Source organism: Mirounga leonina, unplaced genomic scaffold (assembly GCF_011800145.1).
Source record: "Mirounga leonina isolate KUSES-001 unplaced genomic scaffold, KU_Mleo_1.0 Mir_170, whole genome shotgun sequence".
Classification (NCBI taxonomy): domain Eukaryota; kingdom Metazoa; phylum Chordata; class Mammalia; order Carnivora; family Phocidae; genus Mirounga; species Mirounga leonina.
This window is the reverse complement of record NW_023270433.1, coordinates 554424-578316: the sequence shown is the minus strand read 5'-3', so window position 1 is coordinate 578316 and position 23893 is coordinate 554424. Positions and strand designations below refer to the sequence as shown.

Below are 23893 nucleotides of genomic sequence, written 5' to 3'. Positions count from 1 at the left end.
ATGGAGCCCCACAGAACCACACGGAGCCCCACGGAGCCCCACGGAACCACACGGAGCCAGCCTCGTCACTGTGTTGAGCCTCAGGCTATCACCCTGCAGCGTCCATGGGGCACCTCTTCTGTGCTTCTTGGTGTTTGCCACTGGTCCACCCCACCTGGCCCCGAGAATGGCATCTCCCCTGACACTGGGCTGGGAGTAGGGGTGGCCAGTGTGCAGGACAGGGTGGGCAGCCATTCCTGGCTGTTGCTGAGTCTGAGCCCCTGGGGTTCAGCTGGGAATGCCGTGGTGGAGGGGCTCCTGGAACACTTGGAGGGAATGTGGCCGGAGGCCTGCCCAGACCTGGCGCTCACACGTAACTGCCACACAGCAGTGAGCCACCTGTCTCACAATGACCGGGTATTTGGCCTGAGAGCCTCAGTGGGGACCCTGGCCTCAGGCCGAGGCATTAACGCTACCAGCTTGCTGGAACAGAGTAAGCTCAGTCCTCCCACCCTTCCCAAGATGCCTCCCTGGTGACCATGGCTGGGTCCAAGTTTAGAAATCCTGGCTTCTCCGAGACCCCCTTCTCTGCCCACCTGGCCCTGTAATGCTGGCCTTTCAGGGTCCTTGTGCACATTCATGGACCCTCCTAAACAGCCATTTGCCACCCAGGGAGGGTCCTGCCCTGGGGCACACCCAGCGCATTTTCGGAGCTGAGCTCAGCTGGAGGCCACTGGCCACCCCTGGGACCAGAAGGCTCCATGGGCCCTTTCCTGACAAAGGCCCATCAGGTGCCGACACACAGCCTTTTACCTACACCCCCACTTGCTGCCCAAGCAGTGGCCAGCCCCTGACTGTGGCCACACACAGGTCTCTGCCTGGGACCCCCCCTCCCCAAGCCCTGTGTACCCTTTGGTGCTGGGGTGGCTGCCCTCTGCTTCTTGGCCAGGGCAGCCGCATGGTCCCAAGTCGTGGACCCTGTCTCCGTCTTCACCAGCTGGTCTTGGGCGGAATGCATATCTCCCACAAATAGGGACAGTGCTGGGCAGGGCCCCCAGGTGAGCAGTGAGCTAAGGGCCGAGGCTTCCCCTTACTTCCCCATGCCCCTCCCCAGCCTGCAGGGCCAGGTGCATCTGCCTCCAGACCAGACCCCAGGGAGCCCGGGCCCGCTGGGCTGGCCAGGGCAAAGCCTACAACCTAGGAACCCAGCCACAGCCTTAACTTGCATTCTCAATCTGCTCCTGCTCATCTGCTCAGGCACCTGCCACCTCTCACCTGGGCAGGCCCAGCAGCTGCTCCCAGGTCTCCCACCTCCCTACCTGGTGGTCAGAACCCTCCGAATGCATCCCACCTGCTGCAGCCAGAATAGATCCCAGCCATAGCCCGCCTCCCAGCTGTCCCCCCATGGGCTGTCCCCTGTCCTGGGGTGGCCGAGTGCCCACCTCTCTGGCCTGGGCACTGGCTGGTCCCCCTCTCAAGGCTCTGTCTCCGAGCCTTTGAACTGGCTCCATGCGGCCCCCCAGGCGTTCTCAAACAGCCTGCGTCCTGCCCCTCCCCGGCAGAGCAGGGGGGCCCTCGGCCTGCCAACGGGACAGGATGGATGGGGCCAGCGAGGCCGGGGACGCTCTTCCCCATGCAGGGGTGTGGTGGCTCGGTGCCCTCGCAGGCCTGAAGGAGGTCAGGCTGCTCCCCAGCACGAGGCTTCCCGGGGCGCCAGTGGGGGTTTCCTCCCAGCTACCCAACTTCCTGTTTTCTCAAGAAAACTTAGCAGCAGAGGCTCTGAAAAGCTCATTAAAATGCCTCCCAGGCGTCCCGGACGTCCTGGGGTCTTTACAACACTTGTCGGCTTGAGCACAGACAAAGAGAGGCAGCCGACAAGGTTCCTGTCCTCCCAGAGCTCGCTGAAGGAAAAGGCCCTGCGGTGCACTTCCCGCCACGCAGGGCAGGGGGCCCGGGGGTCTGCACGGACGGCACCCACCCAAGGCCTGGCGGTGGGGGTCCAGGCCCTCCTCCCCGCTCCCACTCTGCTGCGCGCCTACCCTCGCGTGCACAGACGCGCACTAGGTGCAAATCTTCTGACTCGGCCCGTGGGCTCAGGTCCCAGGGGCCTGGCCCGAGACGACCCCTCCGCGGCACTGTGGAGGTGAGGCCCGGTGTCCACCGGGCAGCTGGGCTTGGGGAGGTGCTCCTGACGGAGCTTTGTCGTGCCTGCAGCTCCAAAATACCCCGGGAGTAGCCAGCACTCCGCACCAGGAGCCTCGGGAGCGCGCTAGGACAGGCCCCAAGGCCCTCGGCGCCCGCTGTACCCGCCGAGGCCCCGACATGGAGCAGCCACGCCCCAGCCTGCACCACCTCCCCCTCAGCCAGACGGCACTCAGGGCCCCCAGGCGCCCCCTCCCTGGCCCAGTCAGCAGACGGTACCCAGGTCCCAGACCCCTCTCCGATCCTAACCCTGGATACGCTGCCCTGACCCGGCCATTTCTTCACCCAGACCTTTCTAGACGTCAGGATGGACCCAGTGGCCATCTGTGGTTGTGGACATTGCCCTCCGAAAATGGGACACCCCCGCCCCCAGCCAGGTGCAACTTCCGTGGGCTCCTTTTCCTTCATCTCGAAGCCCTGTGAGAGGCCAGCCCTGGACACGGGAGGAAACGCCTGGGTCGAACAGGCGTCCCACGTGAGCCGCTCCCGTGGCCAGGCCAGTGCCAGCACTCTTCCACCTCCTGGCCCCGTGGGGGTGGGAGGAAGAGGAGGAAACGCCGCAGGTGGGGCAGTGGCGGTTACTGCTTGCGAGGGCACGAGCCCCAAAGCACGTGGCCTCTGCTGTCCTGCCGCCAGCCAGGACATGCTGGGTCTTGCCTGCCACGGAAGTGTCTCCCTGACAGCTGGGGGGCTCACACACCGGCCCACGGCAGGCCTGGGGCGCGGGGGACCCACCTGGCAGCGGCTGAAGATGTCTGCGTGGGTGACAAGTACGTGAAAGGCTTGAGCACGGCCTTGGCCTGCTGCAGCCTTGAGACAGCGCCCAGCCCCGACCTGGGCCCGGAGCTGCACGGAAGTGTGGTCGCCGAGCGGCAGGCACAGAGCCCAGAACCTCTCCAGGCCCAGCTCCCCTCCCCCAGCTCAGGGGCCAAGAGTCTCCTCTCAGCCCACCCAGGCTGGGACAGCAGTGTCGGGTCAGCCCCCACTCCCCTCAGCCCCACGGTGAGACCCCAAGAGGGGGTGGCCCAAGGGCCAGGCTGCGGCTCCCTTGGAAAGATGAGGCTCAGAGGTGAGCCGTCTTCGGGGCCCTCACCTGTGGTACGGCAGCCCCGATGGCAAGATGATCCTTCCCTCCTGCCTGGCAACCTGTGCGACAGGTGAGGGGCACACTGGCGCCGGTGACTAGGGCTGTTCCTGTCCCCCCACCCGCCCCCGTCTCCCCCAGGCCCCACCCTGTCCCCCAGAGCTGCCTCTGTCTGGGACCTGAGCAGCCAGCAAGTCCTGCAGCCTGAGTCCCAGGGCATTGCCTTGTTGTATAGATTTGGTCTTAGAATCCTACAAACATTTTACATAATTGCCAACAAAATTAAAATTTAAAAAGCAATCTCTAAAAATCCAAAGAAGATGAGACAAATGAACTGCATGGAAAGAAGTATTCCAAGTGACACGAAAGCCAGTACATTGACCGTGCATCTCCAGGGTGCTCCACAATGGACCGAAAATGAAAAAACTCTGCAGCAATCCTATTGTTGGCGATAAGACTGGCATCGTTACTCGGAAACGTTCATGTGTGACCTGTGACAAAAACAGATGCATTATGCTGGTGTTGGGTCGGGTTCAGTTGGGAGAGGGGAGGTGTGAATTAAAACTAAGGAAATTGCACCACGGCTTCAGGTCTGAATAGAAAGCTTCACTATGGATTTCTTATACATATATATTGAAAACTATTTCATCCCTCCGGCTACCATAAAGGCCTAGAAAGAACCAACCCTACAGCCAGGATCATCCTGTGCCCAGACTGGTTTCCACATAGGTGGAAAGGGGGTCAGCACCTTTCTTGAGAAATAGCTGATTCCAGGTCTGAGGCAGAAAACGCACACAACGAAGCTGGAATGTCTCGTCGTGTCAGAAAACAAAGAAGTTATCAAAATTCACAAGTGTTCTAGCAAAAGGACTCAGGATGCAACGAAAGCTCTCCCATGCTGCAGGGGGCAAAGTACCTACGGATGAGGCGCCCGCTCCAGCACGCAGAAATGCCAAACACGGCTCTATCGATGTGTTCGGCACATTTCTAAACAATCACTAGTTATCTCTGGAGAATGTGAGAGACCACTCAAAAATGTAAGAGTTAAAACTATAAAAATCTTAAAAGAAAACATGGTCACGGCATTGGATCTGGCAATGATTTCTTGGATATGACACCCAAAGTACAGACAACAAAATAAAAAATAGAAAAATTGGGCTTCCTGAGAACTAAAAACTCTTGTACATCAGAGGGCACCATCAAGAGAGTGAGAAGACAGCCCACAGAGTGAGTGAGAATATTTGCAAATCGTGTGTCTGTTCAGGGATTAATATCCAGAACATATAAAGAACTCCTACAACTCAACAACAAAAAAGCAAATAACCCAATTAAACATCAGCAAGGGGCTTAAATAGACATTTCTCCAAAGAAGACATACAGATGGCCAACAAGCACACGAAAAGGTGCTCAACATCACTCATCATTAGAGAAATGCAAATCAAAACCACAATGAGATACAAATTCACACCCATTAGGATGGCTTTTTTGTTTGTTTTTAAGGAAAATAAGTGTTGGTAAGGATGTAGAGAAATTGGAGCCCTCAGGCATTGCTGGTTGTAATAAAATGGTATATTTACTGTGGAAAACAGTATGGTAGTTTCTCAAAAAGCTAAACATAGAATTACCATATGATCTGGCAATTCCACTTCTAGGTATATATCTGAAAGAACTGAAAGCAGAAAATCGAACAGATACCTGTATACCAAGGTGCATAGTGGCATTATTCACAATAGCCAAAATGTGGAAAGAACCCAAGTGTTCCAAGTGTTCATCAACAGATGACTGGGTAAACACCCCCCCAAATACACACACACACACACGAATTTATTCAGCTTTAAAAAGGAAGGAAATTCTGACACATGCTACAACTCAGATGAACTCTGAAGACATCATGCTGAGTGCAACAATCTAGACACAAAAAGACAAATAGTATGTGATTCGTGTATATGAGGTATCTAGAGAAATCAAATTCCTAGAGACAGAAAGTAGAATGGCGGGTGCCATGGGCTGCGGGGAAGGGGATGGAGAATGATGGTTTAATGGAGACAAAGCCTTTGTTTGGGATGATGAAAAAATTTTGGAACTGGATAGTGGGTACACAACACTGTGAGTGCCCTTAATGTTACTAAATTGCACACTTAAATATGGTTAAAATGATCTATGTTTTGTATATTTTACTACAAAAAGTAAGAAAAAAGCAATAAAGCAAGTGGTTACTTTGTAGTGATAACAAATATACATCTATGTGATGAATAAAAAATAAAATAAACAAACACAACTGAAGTAAATGTGAGGAAAGAACCAAATGAATGGACAGTCAAGAGAAAATACAGACTAGTTACACAGAAATGACACAGGACTGATGGCAAACGTCTCAACAGCAACGATGGACACCAAAAAAATCAATGCGTGATTTTCAAAGCTTTGTCAAACTACAATTATAAACCCAGCTACATCCTCTTTCAGAAGAGAAAAGACAGATTTTTCAGAGAAAAATAGACCCGATGAAAGAATGTAGCAAAAGACGTTCTTTAGCAAGAAAGAGATTGCTTTTTCTTGGAGCAAGGTCTGTTGTGCATATGCACATCCACACATCATAAACTCTAAAAACCATCAAATACATAAAACAAATATGATAATGTCTAATTTGTAGATTTAAGAAAACCACATTGTGTTAAAATACTGGAAAATACTAGTAGGTAAGTTGGGAAAGGAATAAGAAAGCTGACTTGTTCTAAGATCCCCGTATTAACTTTAACTTCAGACAATGTTAACTCAATTATAAATGTTAAAATTTCTAGGGTGATCTCTAAAAGAATGGAAACAGAACTTATAACTTTCAAGTTAATAGAGAGAAAAACAGAAAAAGGATAAAAAAACTAAAAGAATGTTAAGGAAAAAAGGGAAAAAATAACAGAAAAAGTAGGACCAACAGAAAGCACAAGTCAGGGTAATACAACGGAACCCAAAGTATGTCAGCAGTTACATCAAGTGTAAACAGACTAAACTAATAATTTGAAAAGCAAAGATTGTCAGACTAGACTTTTTTTTACATTCAGCTAGAAGCAATTTATAAGAGTAAAGGAAGGTTCAAAGTAAAAAGGAGAGAAATGATATACAAATACTACCCAAAGAATGCTGGAGAATGATATCAATATTAGTTAAAATAGACTTTATGGCAAAGACCATTATTAGAGTCAAAGAGGTTTACCTCATAATTGTAAAATATTTCACTCAACAGGAAGATACAAGAATTCTAAAAAATATATGCATATGCACCTAATAACACAATTTAAAAACATAGAAAGCAAATTCTGACACAACCACAAGATGAACCCACCATCCTAGGAAACTTCAGTACAGAGAATTAAGCAGAAAAATAATCAAACAAGATACAAATAATTTGAGCAACACATTAATTAAGCTTGATCTATTGAGAGTGTGTGTGTGTGAGTGAGAGAGAGAGAGATGGAAATGAGCATAATTGGAGGAGAATATGTATCCCTTTAAAACCCACGTGGGACATTCATAAAAAGATCCTCTACTTGGCTACAAAGCAAGTCTTCACAAATATCTAAATTGGCAGTGCATAGACTATGCTCCTTGACTACTATATAGTTAGGTTAGAAACCCATTTTTTTTTTTAAGATTTTATTAATTTATTTGACAGAGAGAGACACAGCGAGAGAAGGAACACAAGCAGGGGAAGTGGGAGAGGGAGAAGCAGGCTTCCCGCCGAGCAGGGAGCCCGATGCAGGGCTCGATCCCAGGACCCTGGGATCACGACCTGAGCCGAAGGCAGACGCTTAACGACTGAGCCACCCAGGTGCCCTAGAAACCCATTTTTAAAAAGGTAACTAAAAAGCTCCAAAACTCCAAGCTTTCTGAAATTGAAAAACAGCCTTCTAAGGAACTCTTAAGTCAAATAAGTAATTATAATGGGTACTCAAAAATTATTAGAACTATAAAATAATAAAAGTACTACATGTCAAAACTGAGGGAATGCAGTGAAAACAGTACTTCAAGAAAAAATTTATGATCTTGAATGTTTACATCATAAAATTTAAAAGGCTAAAAATTAAGGAGCTAAGCACTCCACTTGGAAATAACCCTAAGAAAGCAAAAGGAAGGAAACGATAAAGATAAGAATAGAAATTAATGAGATAGAAAACAAAAATGCAATAGGATCAACAAACCAAATACTAGTAATTTGAAAAGACTTATTAAATTGACAAATCTCAGCAAGATCAAGAAAAAAGAAGGAGCACAAGTATGCACCAGTGAGACTGGAAGTGTGAAAAAAGCTACAGACATGGCGGGACTTACACAAGGAGTACCGACAACTGTATGTATCTGGAATGTTGGGCAGGATGGACCAGAAAAAGACAGAAATTACCAAAAGTGACTCAGGAAGATGCGGACAACTAAATAATCCTATAATTATTAAAGGAAAAAGAATCATCACTAGACACTCCCTCCCCTAAAACATCAGGCCAGGAAGCCTTGCAGAAAGTCAGCCAACATTTGAGGAGAAGATAGTTCAACTATTACTCAAAGTTGCAGAAAGAGGAAAAGCTCCTCAACTTGTTTATGATGAAGCCAGAAAAGGAGGTGATGAGAAAGAACAGTCCGACGTCAGACGTGCTCCTCAAGAGCCATCCAAACATCCCAAATAAGAACTTCAAACCAAAGCCAGCAATGTTGGAAAAGGGTTACATGCTCGGCCAAGACGGGTTCAACCCAGAAGTGCAAGGTTGGTCCCAAATGAAAAATGCCCACCGCCACGTTGACACATTAAAGGGAACAAGCCTCCACGGTTATCTCAGTAGCTGCGGAGATTGGTGGCGGGAGGGCTTCCTCGGCCGGCCTGGCTCTGCAGTGGCCGCCCCGCTTCAGCCCAAGGCAACGAGGCGAGGACAGCACCCCCACCGCTCCTGGGCAACACCGTCTTGGAGGTCTGAGTGAACGTGACAGGAGGAGGGGAAAACCAGAACTGGGAGGTTTGGAAAGGAAGGAAGAAAAGTGTCGCTGTTGGTGGGTGGTGCGTCCCCAAGGAGAGCCCCAAGGAGCTGACAGCCGTTGGGCAGGACCGAGGACACTTCCGTCAGGTTCCTGGGTGTGAGGCCAACTCTTAGGCCGAGTTCCTGGGTGGGCTCTGACCAACAGGCACAGGGGCCTGAGGCACACAGGAGAAGAGGCAGCCAAACAGTCACGGGCAGAAGACTGGATAGTATACACAGGCCGCCTCCTCCCACCCGATTCACGGTCAGCGCAGCTCCGAGCGAAGCCCCACTGACCGGCTGCTTCTGCAGGACTGGCCGAAGCCTCGCCCCTCTGGATGCCAAGATGAAGAATAAAGCCAGAGGCACTAAGAGAGGGGAGACGTGTGTTGAGGGTCCCCAAACCACCCCCAGTTTCACTGACTCCCCAGAAGGACTCCGCATAGAGTCGTGCTCACGGCAAAGGTTCATCATGGGGAAAGGATACGGAACAAAATCAGTGCGTGGCAAAGGCATGTGGACAAGAGGCGGGGGCACGAGGGGCCCCCATGGGAGCTGTGCTCCTGTCCTGCTCCTCCCTCTGCAAGCACACGCAGCAGGGAGCGCCATCTCTCCGGGAAAGCCGCAGACACCGGGCACCGGGGGTCCACACTGGGGCTGGGCACACAGGCACCCCCTGGCACGCACCGGGACTGCCGACTCCCAGACAGAAACCCTGCGCGCACGGTTGAGGCGTGTGAGCCCTCGTCAGCAGCCAGGGACTGGCCTCGCGGGCAGGCCTGGTAAGGACCGCGTCCGGCTTGCTCAGGAACTTCCTCACAGAGCGAGGCACAGAACTGAAGGCACTGGCAGCCGGTGAACACAGGAGAAGATGCTCGACTTTGGTCAAAATACATGGCGTACGATTTCACACCGGCAGGCCCAGCGAGACGGACAGCTCGGCACCAGTGGTGAACGTGACCTGGCTGTCTTTCAGACACCCACGGCAGGAGAGCCTGGGTCTCGCTCTGTGGCTGCTCTTGGGGCAGATACAGAAGCTCTCCAGTCCCTTATGTGACCGTGAGCGGGAAATGTGGCGCCCACACCCATTCCTTCCTTCGCCACTTTGCCCAGCACCGTGAAAGCAGCCAGCTGACCCCACATCCTTGTTACTCAGACCAAAATGTCCGGAGGTAGCAGGCGCACGTTCACCCAGAATCTCTCCTCCTACAGGTTCTCGACCACGGGCATCCCAGGGCAGGCCACAGACTACTGGCGACCCCCTCCCACATGAGACAGTGCTTTTCTATCTCATCGGATTAGAGGTCCCAGACCCCATTCAGAGAGCTCATCCTGAAGACCGTCCTTGGGAACCACTCTGGCCCCAGCGTTTTCAGCTAGGGTCGCCCGGGAGGCCTCACCCATCGGAGGTGTAAGTGAGGAACTGGCTAGGCGCATCTGAAGTCCGCTGGGCAGCCCGTCGGGGGCAGACCCTGAGCCGTGGGATGGCTACGGGCACGGACTTTCTCCGCGAATTCTGGCTGCCGCCGAGGGACTGAGGGCTCGGGCTTGGTGGAGACCGGCAAGGCCCTCGCTAGCTTTTGTAAACTCAAACTCTGCCCTCTGCGTAGCCACAGCCAGCCTCCTCCAGGCCACGCTTTTGAATCAAACACTTGGTTTTCGCATCTTGCACCGTCCCACCACACTGAGAATTCCCTCCTCGCCTGACGAGGCCTCTCCCCCAGCTGACCCCGGTCCTCTCCTACTTGAGGCCCCGGGATGTGCCTCTAGCACAGAGTGAGGAGGCCTCCTTCGTCCCGGGCAGACTGCCCGGCAAGCGATGGACACAGCGCCACTGTGCTCTCTGAGCACCCGCCTCCCTGCGGGGAACACACCCCTGGCGTCCCTGGCCCTCAGCAGCAGAGCGTCCTTTCTTTTCAAGAACATGTCTGTCAGTGTATTAACATGCACGAGATGAAAGCTATAGAAGGCGGAACCTTCTTCTGTAAAACCTGCTTTTTTTTGGAGGCAGAGCTGTGCGCACGTGGCGGGGGCAGGGCAGAGGGAGAGAGAATCCTAAGCAGGTTCCACGCTCGGTGCCAAGCCAGACATGGGGCTGGACCTTCCAACCCTGAGATCATGACCTGAGGCAAAATCAAGTTAGACACATAACCGACCTGCTTTTGTACAAAACACACAATTCATCGACTCAGGAGTCTCGATGGGGAAACACATGATTTGGAAAGGTCCGTAGAGGAGGACACCAAACAGCCAAAGGGTTGCAGGAGCTCCCACTGCTGGACGTGCTCTCTCTGGAAGGTGCCCGCGGACCCTGCCCCGAGAGGACATGCCTGCTCCACCATCCAGAGTGTCTACACCAGCAAACGAGTGAAGCGGTGTGAAGCCTCCCACTCTGGAGACATGTACCAAAAATACAGAATTCCTTAAAAGCTTGGATCAAAAGGCCTACTAGAACCAAGTTAAAGGGACTTTGGAAACTATGGCTGACATCGGTCCATGACATGGGTCCGTGAAACCAGAGGGAGGGTCTGGTCTGGCTCACCCCTCCACCGGTGTGCAGCACGGAGAATAAGCACCCACAAATGCCGCTTCCTGAGCCCCCAGGAACTGTGAGGTTCGTGTGTTTTTAGTCCCGTGTGGTTCGGCTTCACTTTCCAGACCCTGCTTCTGTCTCATACCTTCAAGGCCTTCCACTCGCAGCCCTCCAAGGCCGGGCAGGCTTCTCTCGGGATGCCCCCAACCCCCCCGAGCCTTCTGCGTCTGCAGCCGTCGGCTACGAGCCTAAACACAGCTCTGCGGTGGGCTGGTCCCGCTGGCTCCATGGGCTCCCTGCTCAGGGCTCACGCCAAAATCTGGGTGCGGGCAGCTTCGCTCTGGGGACGGCCAGGCTCACGAGGTGCTGGCAGGATCCAGCCCCCTGCTTGACGTGGGGTCTCAGGCAGCACCCACACACCGCTCCTTCCTGTGCTCTGGATCTGCTCCTGCGTTCTGTTTCTGCTCGACAGGCTCATGTGGTGACACTGGGCCCACCCGAGAGTCACTTAAAATAATCTCTGTATTTTAAGGTCACTTGATTAGTAAATTACATCTTTAAATCCCATTTGCCCTGCAATGTAACAAGTCACAGGTGCAACATAGGGGGGCAAGGAGCAGGGGAGCCAAACCCTGCCTCTCGTTTGCTGGGGACCCCATGCACTCCCCAGTGGGAAGGCGCCTCCTCCCTGGCTCCTGAATCCCCTGACCCAAGAGGCCTGGTCTGGAGTCCCCGAGAAGCCAGGCTGGCCACCTTGGTCTCAGCCCCCCACAGGCTAAAAACAGCCTTGGTTGGGAAGCAGGTGTTTTGTAGGGACAGTGGCCAGGGCCAACCCTGGCACAACCACCTCCTCCCCGGACGCCAAGACCCGGCCTCCGGGAGAGGCGGCCGCGAGGGGCCAGAGATGGGGGAGAGAGCCAACATCCTGTCATGGATGCCAGGGGCCGGCACAGGAGGCCCTTCCCTCCCAGCTCCGGCCCTCCCTCCTGCAGCCTCAGCACCCGGGGAGACGGGGGCGGGGTGGGGGGACAGCACAGGGCAGGTCCCCGCGATTCTTCTGGCTTCAGCTTCCTCCGTAGTGGGGAGTGGCACGAAGAATACCACCCACGTGTGCTGGAGGGTCGGGGAGCCTGGGCCAGACAAACCCCACTGCCCCGCAGTCTCGGGCCGAGGCCAGCCATCTGGTGAGCCAGGGGACCCTTTCTCAGAAGAATGTCTGCAAATGCATAAAAGAAACCACATATTAACAAAAATGACATGGCAGCCAGTCTGTCCCACTCACAGCAGTGTCCCTGGAAGCCGCCCAGGTGACCGTCCTTCGCGGTGGGGGGCGGGGGGACACTGCTCTGGTCCACCTGCAAACAGAACGCTATCGGGTCTTAAAAAGGAGTGGAGCACGAACACAGACTCCAACGACCGTGAACCCAGAAAACGGCGCTGAGTGAAGGAGGCCAGCCATCCAGAACAGAGCCCCCACAATGGCCGGGGGCTGGGCGGGGGGACAACAGCGATGGAAACGTCCCACGACGTGGGAGCGCACGAGAAGCCCGTGAATGGTGCGCCTGGATGGGTGAGCTGTGTGTGGTTCCGCCTGCACACGCCTGTGGAGGAGCTTTCCATCCACGTTCAAAGCCCTGCCTTCTGAGACCCCCCCTCTCAGATTCTCTCCGTGGCCCCTGGCGGCTGGTGTCCCCACAGGCAGGGCCCTGCCGCGGCCGTGAGCGGGGCCTCCTTCCATGCAGTGTCTCCACAGGACAAGGGGGTGAGGGTGGGGGCAGGCCCACCCCCAAAGGAGCCGAGAGGGTTCCCGCCTACAGACCCTGGGGCAGGGCAGCCATAAACATCTCTGTCCTTGGACCCAGGGAGACAGAAGGGCCCCGAGCCCCGGGAGGGTGGGCACAAAGCCCCACCACGCTCTCCTCAACGGCCCTGCGGTGTCCTCGCCGGCACCCAGCCCTTGCAGCCTGTGGTCGCACAGCACGCGGAAGGCCCTGGCCGGGACCTCGGGGGGCGTCCTCCTTCTCCACCACAGGTACCTGCAACCCGGCTTGGCTCAGCAGCCCGCGGCCCCCTCGCCCCCACCCTGGTCTTGATGGGGAGTGAGAGCCCTGAGGGCCGAACTTTAAAGAGAATCAGGAGCAGTATGTGGTCAGTGTAGAAAACAACAGAAAAACAGACCAACAAGATGATACCCCACGGCTCACACTGGGCCCCAGCAGGGCCTCCACATGTCTCCTTGGGGTGGGGGTGGGGGTGGGCTCAGGCTCATGGTTCATGCCAGGCACTGCCCTGGACCTCGGTGGGAGCACGTCAGGCCTGCTGGCAGGAGAGGGCTGGGGACTTCTCCTCCTCAGGACTCTAACCTGTGGCCCTGCTTCCTTCTCTCCAGGGGGAGGGACCCGGGCCCTCTTGGAAGCTCCTGGCCTCCCCCAGCCCAGGCCTCCTCCCCTGTAAGGTCCTCGTTTTAAGGACAGTGATCCTCCTCCCTGGGAAGTCAGGTGCAGGGACCCTGAGGGGCTTCGCTCACCTGCCAAGCCAAGACTGAGGCCTCCTGCAGGCTGGGTGGCTCCTGGGCCCCTGGTCTCTCGCTGCACCCTGGCCTCAGGCTCCTGGCCAGGTCCTCAGATGGGTAGAAGCTGGAGGCTCTCTGCACAGAGCCTGGTACACCTCCAGCAGGCGGTAGGCGTCGGCAGCTGGGGGGGCATGGGTCAGCCTCAGCCTCCAGGGTCGGGGGCACGGGGGCGAGGGGGTGCAAACCTGCATAAACCGGCTGCCCCCGCTCAGTGGCCGCCAGTCCCAGTTAGAGAGCTGCTGTGCCTTGTCCAGGGCCTTGCCCAGCACCTGCTGCACCGGGAGGCTGAGGCCCCGCAGCCCCTGGCCTCACCCCTGCCTAGAGCTGGCTTGTCCAACACCAGCATCTGCCAAGACAGAGCCCCTCGGGGGTGAGGGGCCTGCCCTGGGGAAGGCGCCTGCGCACAGAAGGAAGCGCACAGATGGTCTAGGCAGGCAGGGGCAGGGGGACTCAGGGCCAGGGTGGCCTGCCCACGGGGGTCAGCTCTGGGGCTAACATCTCAGCCCCCAAAGGTGTGGCTGAGAACTCAGAGGGGCCCAAAGCAGGGCTGGTTCTGGGGAAGGTGTGGGGACACGTGGTGACACCCCCTCCCCGGGGGGCCCTGGTGACCTGAGTAACCCAAAGGTGCTCCAAGGCCATGAGCACATCCTGACCCATAGACACCAGCCAGCCTGTGGTGAAGGCCCCCGGCTGGCAGGGGCATCACTGTGCAGGCGGCTCAGCAGACAAGGGAGCGGCCCCGGCCCCGTGCCCGTCCCCTCCAGCTGACCTGCCTGTGCACCTGCAGCTGGTCTAGACCGCCCCGCAGCTGCTTCTCCACGTGAGCCAGGGCGGGGCAGGAAGCCCCCAGGCTCCGACGTCCCGCCATAACCTGCAGGGAGGGCCATCAGCGTGACAGGCACCTGAGGCAGGGGCCCTGGCCTCGCCCCAGCACCCTCCCCCGGGTGGGCAGGGGCTGTGCTCACCCAACTTAGTGACGGAGGGGTCCGAGAGCAGCTGGGACACCTGCCCTCCTGGTGGCCGTGAGAGCACAGGCAGGTCCAGCAGGAACACACGGCCCTCCGCTGCCAGCTGCATGATGGATGCCCGGGGCCGGCCCCATGTGCCAAATGAGGGTCGCCACTCCAGGTCCACAGCGACCACCTGGCCGGGCTGTAGAGAGCTGGGATGAGCAGGGGAGGCCCATCCAGGGGCTGCAGGCCTGTGGCCGAGGGCATGGCCTGCCTGACCCCCCGGAGGGTGAAGCCGAGGGCAGGCAGTTTCTGTTGGGGGGCCTGACCGGCCCTGTGGGCTCCTACGGGGCCGGGCTGCGCCTGGCCCCTGCCTGCCCCTCGTTCCACACGGAAGGGCTCAAGGGACTCCTTCTGGCCTCCTCGGGCCCGGAGCCCAGCCACAGCACAAGTGTGGTGTTGCCGCAGGCGGGGGCCGGTGCCAAATGTCTGTGGGCAGGTGCCCGATGCTTGCACTTTAGGCCTGGAGGCTTCCAAATGGGCCGGTGTAGTTGCCCTGCTCCGCGGGGGTGTCTGGGGCACGGTGGGACGGAGAGCCAAGCCCGCTGGGTCCTGGTGTGGACAGAGCCCCTGGAGCCGGCCACCCACCTGCAGGAGCTCCTCCTCGGGCCAGGGGCCAGGAGGCCGGGAAGAGGATGTCCTCCCCGGCGATGGGCAGCTGGTAGTAATCATCCCTCCGGTCTTGGAAAGGCACCTCAGCCGTCCTAGGATGGAGCTGTGGCACCCCCACACCCTGGGTCCCTGGTGCCCTCCCCCAGCCCAGCACTTTCCGGCCTGGCCGGGCTGCGCAGACCTCCGAGAGGCAGGGGAGCTCTGAGGGCGCTTGGTGGGCTGGCGTCTGCAGGGGCCTTGCTGCTCGCTCCCCCTTGCCCGACCTGCTGACATACGCGACTCATGGGGCCGCTTGCCAAGGGACGGGGGCCCGAGCGCCTGTCCCCCTCGCCAGCCCCCCGAGCCTGGGCGCCGCCGCTCCTGGAGTTTGAGCTGGCGGAGCTGTGCGTGGCTGGCAGCCGCTCCTCGGGCGGCGAGAGGTCCAGGGCGCCTCGTTGTCACGAGAGGCCAGCAGCTGCCGCAGCCCCGCCTGCAGCCACTCGCGCTGGCCCACAGGCCCTGCGGGGCATGCGGGATGGGCTGTGCGGCCCGGCTCTGCCCCGAGGGGGTGCGGACAGTCCCCCGGGCCCGCACCTCCCCCCCAGACCTCGCAAGCCCCAGAACGGGAGGCTGTTCCCTGAAGGAAGGCCACAGATGCTCCCACGACTGAGGCTCTGTGCCGACCGCGCTGTCGAGCGAGGGCCCCCCACGTGGTCCCGTTGGAGGGCCGCTGTCCTGTGTCCACAGCCCAGCCCAGCGGCCCTGCCCCCCAGACCTGAGACCAGCCCTGTCCTTCTAGAACATTGCCTGACCCTGCTCCTTCTCCACCCTTGTGTGCTGGGGCCTGCTCCTGACCCTCGGGCTGCCCCTCAGGTCTCCTCGCCCCTGCCCTCGTGGCCGGCCAACATTCTCAGGGGAAGGTGGGGCCATGGGACACTCCTGAACCCACAGTCCAGAGAGTGGACACAGGCGAGCAGCCCTCGGAGTGGCAATGAACGTGGGGGGCCTCACGAGGCTGTCTCCCACACCAGGGCCCAGCACAGGAGTGGGGGGACCCACGGGGCCCACAGGTGTCCCTCCCGTCAGCTCAGCCTCAGGACACCCACAGCAAGGCCCAGCCACCTGCACCACCAGGGTCCCACAGGAGGGTTTCGGTCCTGGCTGAGTCCTTGAGTCCATGAGGTCGTAGCCTGCTGTAACTCGGGTGGGCCGGGAGTCTGAGCCTCTTGCCCTCCTGATCTCTGGCCCCCGAGGCCTCTGTGTGCTCTGAGGAGCCCCTGCTGGCTGACAGGCAGGGCCCCCTCCCAGACGACTCTGTCCCCCCAGTAGCCTCAGGCCATCCGCTTCCCGCAGGCCGCGGGTTCCCACGTGGACGACAATATGTGGAAGCCCCTCCACATTCTTCAGGATGTCCGCTGCCCTTCCGGCTGCCTCGGCCTTGGCACCCAGGGGGGACCAGCCTTCCGGGCCTTCCCTGGGGGTCCACGTTCCTCTCCGGTGACTCACCACCCACCCCACACACCCATCACTCCAGGGGTGGCTCGGCGCTGCCCCCCGCTGGATGCCACTCAAGGCACCAGAAGCCAGACTATTCATCAGGGAGGGAAGGGCCCCCCACTCCACGAACTGGCCCACAGCTCCATGCCCGTTGCACCTGGGACCCCACACCCCCCCACCTTCTTCCCAGGCTGCTTCACCCAGGGCTGGGGACAGCTCTGTGCCCATGATGAGCCACACCTCCAGCTCAGGCCTGAGGGACAGAAGCTACTAGATGGTCCTGTCCAGGCTGCCGTCCTGATGGGCTCTGCAGCCCCCAGGCCCAGGAGTGGCCTTGCAGTTCAACCCCCTCTATGCCCCTGCATCACCCCAAGGGGCAGCTGCCTCCTTCTAGGGGCCTGGCCTCAGGGGGCACAGAGCCATGGGCGAGGACCGTGCTCAGAGATGGTCTAGAATATTCCCTTGGTGAACACTGTGGAACCTCCAGCACACGCCCCTCCTCCATCGCCTGGGGGCTCTGTACACTAAGGGCTGAAGGAGGGTCCAGGCCCCCCAGCCGCTCTGGCCCTGCCTCACCCGGGTGGGGCCCTCACACAAAGCCTACCCTCAGCATCTGCCTCCTGTACCTTCTGAGCGGGGTGGCAGACCTGAGGCTCTGTGGCTGGTTCCTCGTCAAGGTGTGGCATTTATGCTGGGAGAAGCCCTTTCTCTACACCATCTGCTCCCCAACCTGCCAGGGACACCAGAGGAACCGACCCAGCTCGTGGGCCAACGTGAACGCTGTCTGGGCCACGGCACGCACCCGTGAGCTACGCACCACGTGCCCAGTCCATATGTGTGCACGCACTCTCCCAGGGCCACTCGTCCCCCTAGGTCCTCAGCCAGGTCTCCAGGGAACGCCACAGCACGCAGGGCCCTGCAGACTCACCTGCACGTGGCCAGTCCGGTTCTCCCGAGACAGGCTGCTCTGCAAGAGCGAGCACCAAGGGACCTTTCTAGCGACAACTCTAGAAGCTGGAGAGACAGCCTCACCTGGAGCACCCCTCCCGCCACGGCCCGGGCTCGGGGCTCTAAGCAGGGCACACGCACCTCCACACCACGAACCGCTTACAGCACAGACGGTGCAGGGCGGCCAGGCGCGGCTGAGTGACAGCGCAGGGACACAGCGCGGCTGAAAGACAGCAGAGCCCGGGTGGGGCAGGGGCTCCACCCCACACCCTCCCCAGCCTCGAGCCTCTCTTGGGTCTGCCGGAGCCCCTCCCTCTGCACCGGGACAAGGGACACCAGCCCCGTCTCCCCGGGCTCCATTCCACATTCTCCAGGGCGGGACCCTCCGGACGGTCTGTTTGCTTCCTGTCCGTCTCCCACTGGAATGCGAATCCTTCAGGAAGAGGCCATCTTGCTCACATGTTGACAGACTGATGCTTACTCGTCGGCCTCGCTCCCGGGAAGGGCACCCACCTGCCCACCCGTCCACCCGTCCAGCCGTCTGGTTGCTGCCCCTCCCTCCCGGGGCCAGCTGTCCTTGAAGCCTGGCGGTGCGGCTGGGACAGTGAGGGGTCCGGTCTTCTAAGGACCTGGCCAGGACCCTGCGCTCTCCACACGCGCTTGTTGCAGGGCCGCTGTCCACCCACAGCGGAGGTCAGTGCTGCCCAGAGGTTGGCCAGAGACTCTCCCTCCTCCTTCCTGCCCGGGACCTGAGGGCTCCGGACCCCAGGAGGCCGCTCAGGAATCTGGGACAAGCCTGCAGGCGAGGGGGACAAAGCCTGAGGAAGGGAGGGACGACCCGGCGAGCCACGCGGGGAAGAAGGAGCTCCGAGTGGCCAGCGTGTTCTCAGAGCACCGTTCCCACGCAGAGCTGCAGACAGAAACCTGCTTCTTGGCCGTTTCTACACTTTGAGGTGTCACTTTGCCAGTGGGATACTTTGTCCAAAAGCCTCACCCCACAGGTGGGGCTCAGCCCTGGTCAGACCCGAGCGCAAATCCCTAAAGGAAAAGGCCCGGGTAGAGCAGGCCCGACCTCCTGACACACACTGAACATCTGGAAATGCCACACAACCCAGTGTCCTGCAGACTCATCTGTGCTACGAGGCCTTGGGGGGCTCCACCTGGGACCCAGGCCTGGGGGGGCTTGTGGGGAGCTCAGGGTGGACAGGCAAGCAGAGCTCCCCGGCCCTCCTTCTGGGCCTAATGTCAGTCCGTGGAGGCCCACAGCGGGGATGGTGGATGCACAGCGAGGACTGCCGACGGGCAAAGGGACAGTGCTGTGACCCTGAGGCCTCCTGGCCAAGACACACCCCTGGAGCCAGCTGGGGAGGCTGCAGGTGGGGCCTGGCAGCACATGGCCATGCAGAACCGGAGACCCAGCTGGGTGGCTGTCCTCCCCACTCCCAAACGGGGCCAATGAGCTAGGCACCCCTAGAAAACACCTGCCCCTCCCCTCCTGTCCCACAGCCCGTCAGACTCCACATGCTGTCTGGGGGACGACCCCATTGTTCAAGGGGTGTCTGGACACCAGATCTGCTCCTGCCTCACACTCAGCCGAGACCTGTGGGGTGGGGTGGACCCTCACGGGGGACACACCCTGAACTGGGGGTGCTGGGCTAAGGCTGGCCCAACACCCCCAAAGACTCTTCTGGCCCCAAGCCCTGGGCCCACCACGGCCACGACCTGACCCTGAAGTGGGGACCGTGGGGGTCAACAAACGGCACGGCAGCGCTGCTGGAAGGAAAGACGGCCCCACCCGGAGCCCGCATCCTCAGACCTCCACACAGCCTGCCCGTCACGGTCCGGAGTCCTGGGTGGGGAGAGCCTCACAGCGGCCGCCATGGACTCGGCGCGTGATTCTGTGCTGAGAGCCCCCGGGAGCCTCACCTGCAGGCAGCTGAACTGTGTGCCCGCCCCACGTCCCCACCGGGTGATGCCAGCAGGGCTCCCCACCCAGCACCCACGGACGACGGCGTGCAGGTGACCTCAGAGGCCCTGTGCCAACGATGCGGGTCCCCATGGGGGGCCACTCCTTAGTGTCAACCCAGTGCTCTAGTTCTCCAAATGCAGGGGCAGGTGACCCACCTTACACGCCCCTGTCCCTCAGACCCTGGCACCCCAGAGGTCTTTGCTGCTGGGACCCTCCTTGGAGCTTCTGCCCCTAACACTCCACTCTTGGTTTTACTCTGCAGCTGGTGGAGGCTCCTTCCTATAGCTGCTTCCCCGGGGCCTCAGGGGTCCCACCAGTCGGCCGGTCCTCTTCGGCCAGGCTCAGGGGCTTCAGGTGGAGCCCCAGCCAACCGCCAGCACAGCCAGCAGCTCCTTGCTCCTCGCTGACCCTGACCTGCCCCGACACCGGCCTGCAGGCGTCCACATACCTTCTTGCTTTTCCCATCTATGCTCCTAGTGCCGCCCGAGGGGCTGTTTAAAGTCATGAATCAAAGCCTCTTGGTGATGTGCTTCTGTCTTTGCAAAAGCCCCAAATATTGCCCTCTTTTCTGGAGGCAGGCACCTTCATCCAAGGGCCAGAGAATCTGCGTAATTTCTCAAGGGTGCCAGACACAAACGTGATGACAATTAAGCCTCCGAGAGACACAGAGAAACAGATGCTGACCAGAGACGGTGCGGAAATGTGGATACAAACCATAAAACAACCGTGGGCAAGACCTTCAAAGAAAGAGAAGACAAAATCAGAAATACGTTCAAGCATCGAGAAGCCGCCCAAAGTGAGACAGCAGATCTGAAAAAGACCGCATTACAACTTCTGGAGCTGAAGATACAACAATCAAAGAGCATAAATGATGGATGTGTTTTGTAGTTTGTTGGACACAGACGAGGAGAGGCTTAGTGAAGCGGGAAAGAGCAGAAGTCACCCGAACACACAACGAAGGGGACACTGGAGGCGGGGGGAGAAGATCAACACACAGTCAGGGGCCCAGAGAACAGCGGAAGAAAGCAGGAGATGTGATGTGTGAGATCATGACTTAGAATTTTCCAGAACCGACTGAAGACAGCAATCCAGATTCAAAAAGCCCAACACATACCAAGGAAGATAAATACAAAGAAATCTATAACTAATCTCCTCACAGTGAGACCACAGAACATCAAAGACAAAGAGATTATCCTAAAAAATAGCCAAAGGAAAAAAAAGATTGCTTTCAGAGACAAGAAGGTAGATTTCTTCATAATACGTTTCAACCCAAAGGACTGACATTATACAAGGCATGATCTCCGATCACGATGAGATTTAGCCCACACCAGAAAAATAACTAAAAATGGCAAACAGCTTGGAAATTAAGAAATACATTTCTAATTAACCCATGGGTAAAGAAAAACTTATAATAGAAATTAGAAAATACCTTGAGCTGCACAATAATAGAAATAATATATATTGAAACTTGGGGAATATTTTAAGAAGAAAGAAGGCTTAAAATTTAGTTCAGTGGGCTGGGGAGGGCAAACAACAGAGAGGACCAAAAAACCAAAAGCAGGTAACAAAAGCAAAAATCAACAGGTGGCATTCCTTCAAATTACAAATTAGTTTCTGCACAACAAAGAAACAATCAACAAAATGAAAAGGTGACCTATGAAGTGGGAGAAAACATTTGCAAACCACATATCTGATAAAGGGTGAATATTCAAAATATGTAAGGAACTCATATAACTCAATAGCAAAAAGAATCCCAAATAACCTAATTTAAAAATGGGCAGAGGAACTGAAAAGACATTTTCCAAAGAAGACATCCAAATGGCCAGCAGGTATCTGAAATGGTCCAAGACATCACTAATGATCAGGGAGATGCAAATCAGAATGGCTATCATTCGACAAAAGACAGGAACTGAGAGGAGAGGGGAGGGGGGAGTGGGCAGGGGAAGGGGGAGGGGAGGAGCACTGGCCCCGGCCCCTACTCCCAGGGGTCACTGCAGGTGGGCAGAGGGGCTTGCAGACCTCAGTCTGCTGCTCAGTGCCCAGGGTCCGTGGCGGTGGGCAGGTGACGCAGGAAGGGGGTCGGGGGATCCTGGCCGCCCCGGGGCACCCAGGGTGTGGGGGCCCCGCTCACCTGGTCCAGGCCCTGCTGCTCCAGCAGGCTCAGGACCTGCCGACTTAGCACTCTGGGACTCAGCCTCTCCAGCCTCAAGGAGGTCACCTGTGGGTGCTGTCTGCAGGGAGAGAGACACGTCTTTTTAACTTAATACACGTAAGACTTATTTTCGTCAAAGTCACACGCACAGAGTTGAAAACTCAGGTAATTCTACGAGGCCTGTGGAAAGAGCACCACGTCACCGTGTCCCAGCACGCTCCAGACCCTCACACATCAATTCTGTCACGGCCAGTATTGGCCTGTGTTTCCAAGGAACATACTTGTGTGTGACCTCTTGGTTGTTCAGTCTTAGGTGTCTGGTACGGACATCTCGCCGTGGACGGCGCGCCGCGTTCCGACCTAAGTCAGGACACACCGTGTTCACGCTCTCACGACCAGGCCAGTGCAGACCACACCCCTTCTCTTCAGGGTTAGTGTTTCTCTGGTTTCATCGCCTCCTTAGTTTCCAGACTGAGGACCCGACCAGCCTCGCCCTGAGCCAGTGAGGAGGTGAGTGGGCCTCCTCGCGGCCCCCCGGCTGCCGGCTGCTCACAGCTCACCTGCAGAAGTAGGTTTGTGCTCTGCCTCATGCTGGCTTGAGGGTTCGGCTGAGCTGAGGCTTTGGGGTTGAAGTAGCTGTCCCTCAGCCTGGGGCAGGCGATGCTCCCAGAATCCCGTCTGATCCCCGTGCTGCCCTGGGTCTGCAGCGTGGGTCTCATGCACTCTGGCCGCCCGCAGACCTGCTACACCCGACCCAGCCACCTCGGGAATGAGCTCTGTCTGCTCTTCTTTCTGGGGTTCCCATTGTTCTGATGTTGGGCCTTCCTGACAGGACCTCCAATTTTTCTTTTAATCTTTTCTCTCTGATTTTCATTGTTTATCTGTTTTGTACTTTTTGGAAGACATCTTCAAATTTATCCTCCAAACCTCTACTGAGCTTTTCACTTTGCCATCATATTTTTATTGACAAGAGTCCTGTTCTGTGTTCTGAAAGCTTCCCTGACTGTGGCACAGAGCCTCAGCCCGGTCCTCAGCTGAGCCCGGACGCCACGGCCCAGGGTCCCCAGCGTCTGGCTGACCGCCAAGGAGCCTGGGCCTCGGCTCCTGGGCCCTCCTCGGGCTCTGTACTGGACCCCACATGCTCCTGGTGGCCGCGGGCTCAGCTTCCCAGGCTGCTGCCTGACCGCCGGCACCCAGAGCCCCTCCCGTCACTGCCTCTCTCGCATTCTCTTCAAATGTCTTCTCCATTTTAAAGCAGAGACAATAGTGGGTCTGCCAGAGGCACTTTTTAGAACCCAGTGTTTATCGAGGTGTCACTGACAGGCGGCGAGGAGTGGGGATCGTGGGTGCACTTGCACTTGGTGGACCCGCCACCCACAGCTCAACACGGATGCGCAGCCCTCGAGCTGCCCCTGCCCCCTTGGCCACGCTTCGGACCAGCAGAGACCACGTGCCAGGTTTTGAACGTCCTACCGTTGGAATCATGGAGTCTGGACGCTTGGGTCTGGGCCATCTCACGCAGCGCGGGCTTTGGGACATTCCTCCACGTTATGTGTGTAATGTGTGAGGTCCAGCTGTGGCTGTGGACCGGCCTCTGGGTCCGTCCAGTGTTTGGGGACTAGGAATAAAGCTGCTGTGAACACACCAGTCTCTTCACAGACCACGCACCCATGTGTCCTGGGTTTGCTCCAACAGTGGACTGGCTGAGGCAGTCCTAGCCCATGTTTTGCTGGGGCCAGCAGCGCCGAACAGCTTCCTCGGGTGGCCGGGCCGCGTTAGCTGTCCCCAGCTGGGCACGGGGGTTCCTCCCTCGCTAACGTCTGGTATGCCAGACTTTTCCGTGTTAGCCGTTATGAAGGAAGCCACTGCGTCTTTTGCAAATATTTTCTCCCACTCTAGCCTGGTCTTCTCGATTTTTTTTAAAGATTTGTTTATTTACTTATTTGTCAGAGAGAGAGAGCGAGTGAGCGCACAAGCAGGGGGAGCAGCAGACAGAAGGAGAGCCGACTCCCCGCTGAGCAGGGAGCCCGATGCAGGGCTGGATCTCAGGACCCCGAGATCACGACCTGAGCCGAAGGCAGACGCGTAACCGACTGAGCCACCCAGGCGCCCCTTGTCTTCTCATTTTTAAAAACACTTTAAGTAATCTCCACACCCAACATGGGGCTCGAACCCAAGACCCCAAGATCAATAGCCTCATGCTACTAACTGAGCCAGTCAGGTGTTGCTCTATGTCCCTCTCCAAATATTCAGTAACGGTGATGACAGCCAACGCTAGGTGTGCTGGGCTGGGCGCCCTGCGCGCTCTGTCTGCTTTGTAGCATGTTAAATCACACAACCCTTTGAGACAGGCAAA

The 23893-nt window shown here is 57.3% G+C and overlaps 1 protein-coding gene across 1 annotated transcript in view; it reads right to left on the bottom strand.

The window, feature by feature from the left end:
* Positions 1–23893, bottom strand: part of EXD3 (exonuclease 3'-5' domain containing 3) — a 52071-nt gene that overhangs the window by 14439 nt on the left and 13739 nt on the right. The window contains 13 exon segments of the mRNA XM_035016550.1: positions 2863–3029; positions 3276–3327; positions 13326–13438; positions 13441–13491; positions 13556–13579; positions 13582–13671; positions 13674–13716; positions 14140–14291; positions 14336–14522; positions 14969–15766; positions 17397–17430; positions 17558–17639; positions 21519–21616. Coding sequence (XP_034872441.1) covers positions 2863–3029; positions 3276–3327; positions 13326–13438; positions 13441–13491; positions 13556–13579; positions 13582–13671; positions 13674–13716; positions 14140–14291; positions 14336–14522; positions 14969–15766; positions 17397–17430; positions 17558–17639; positions 21519–21616 — 1891 coding nt within the window.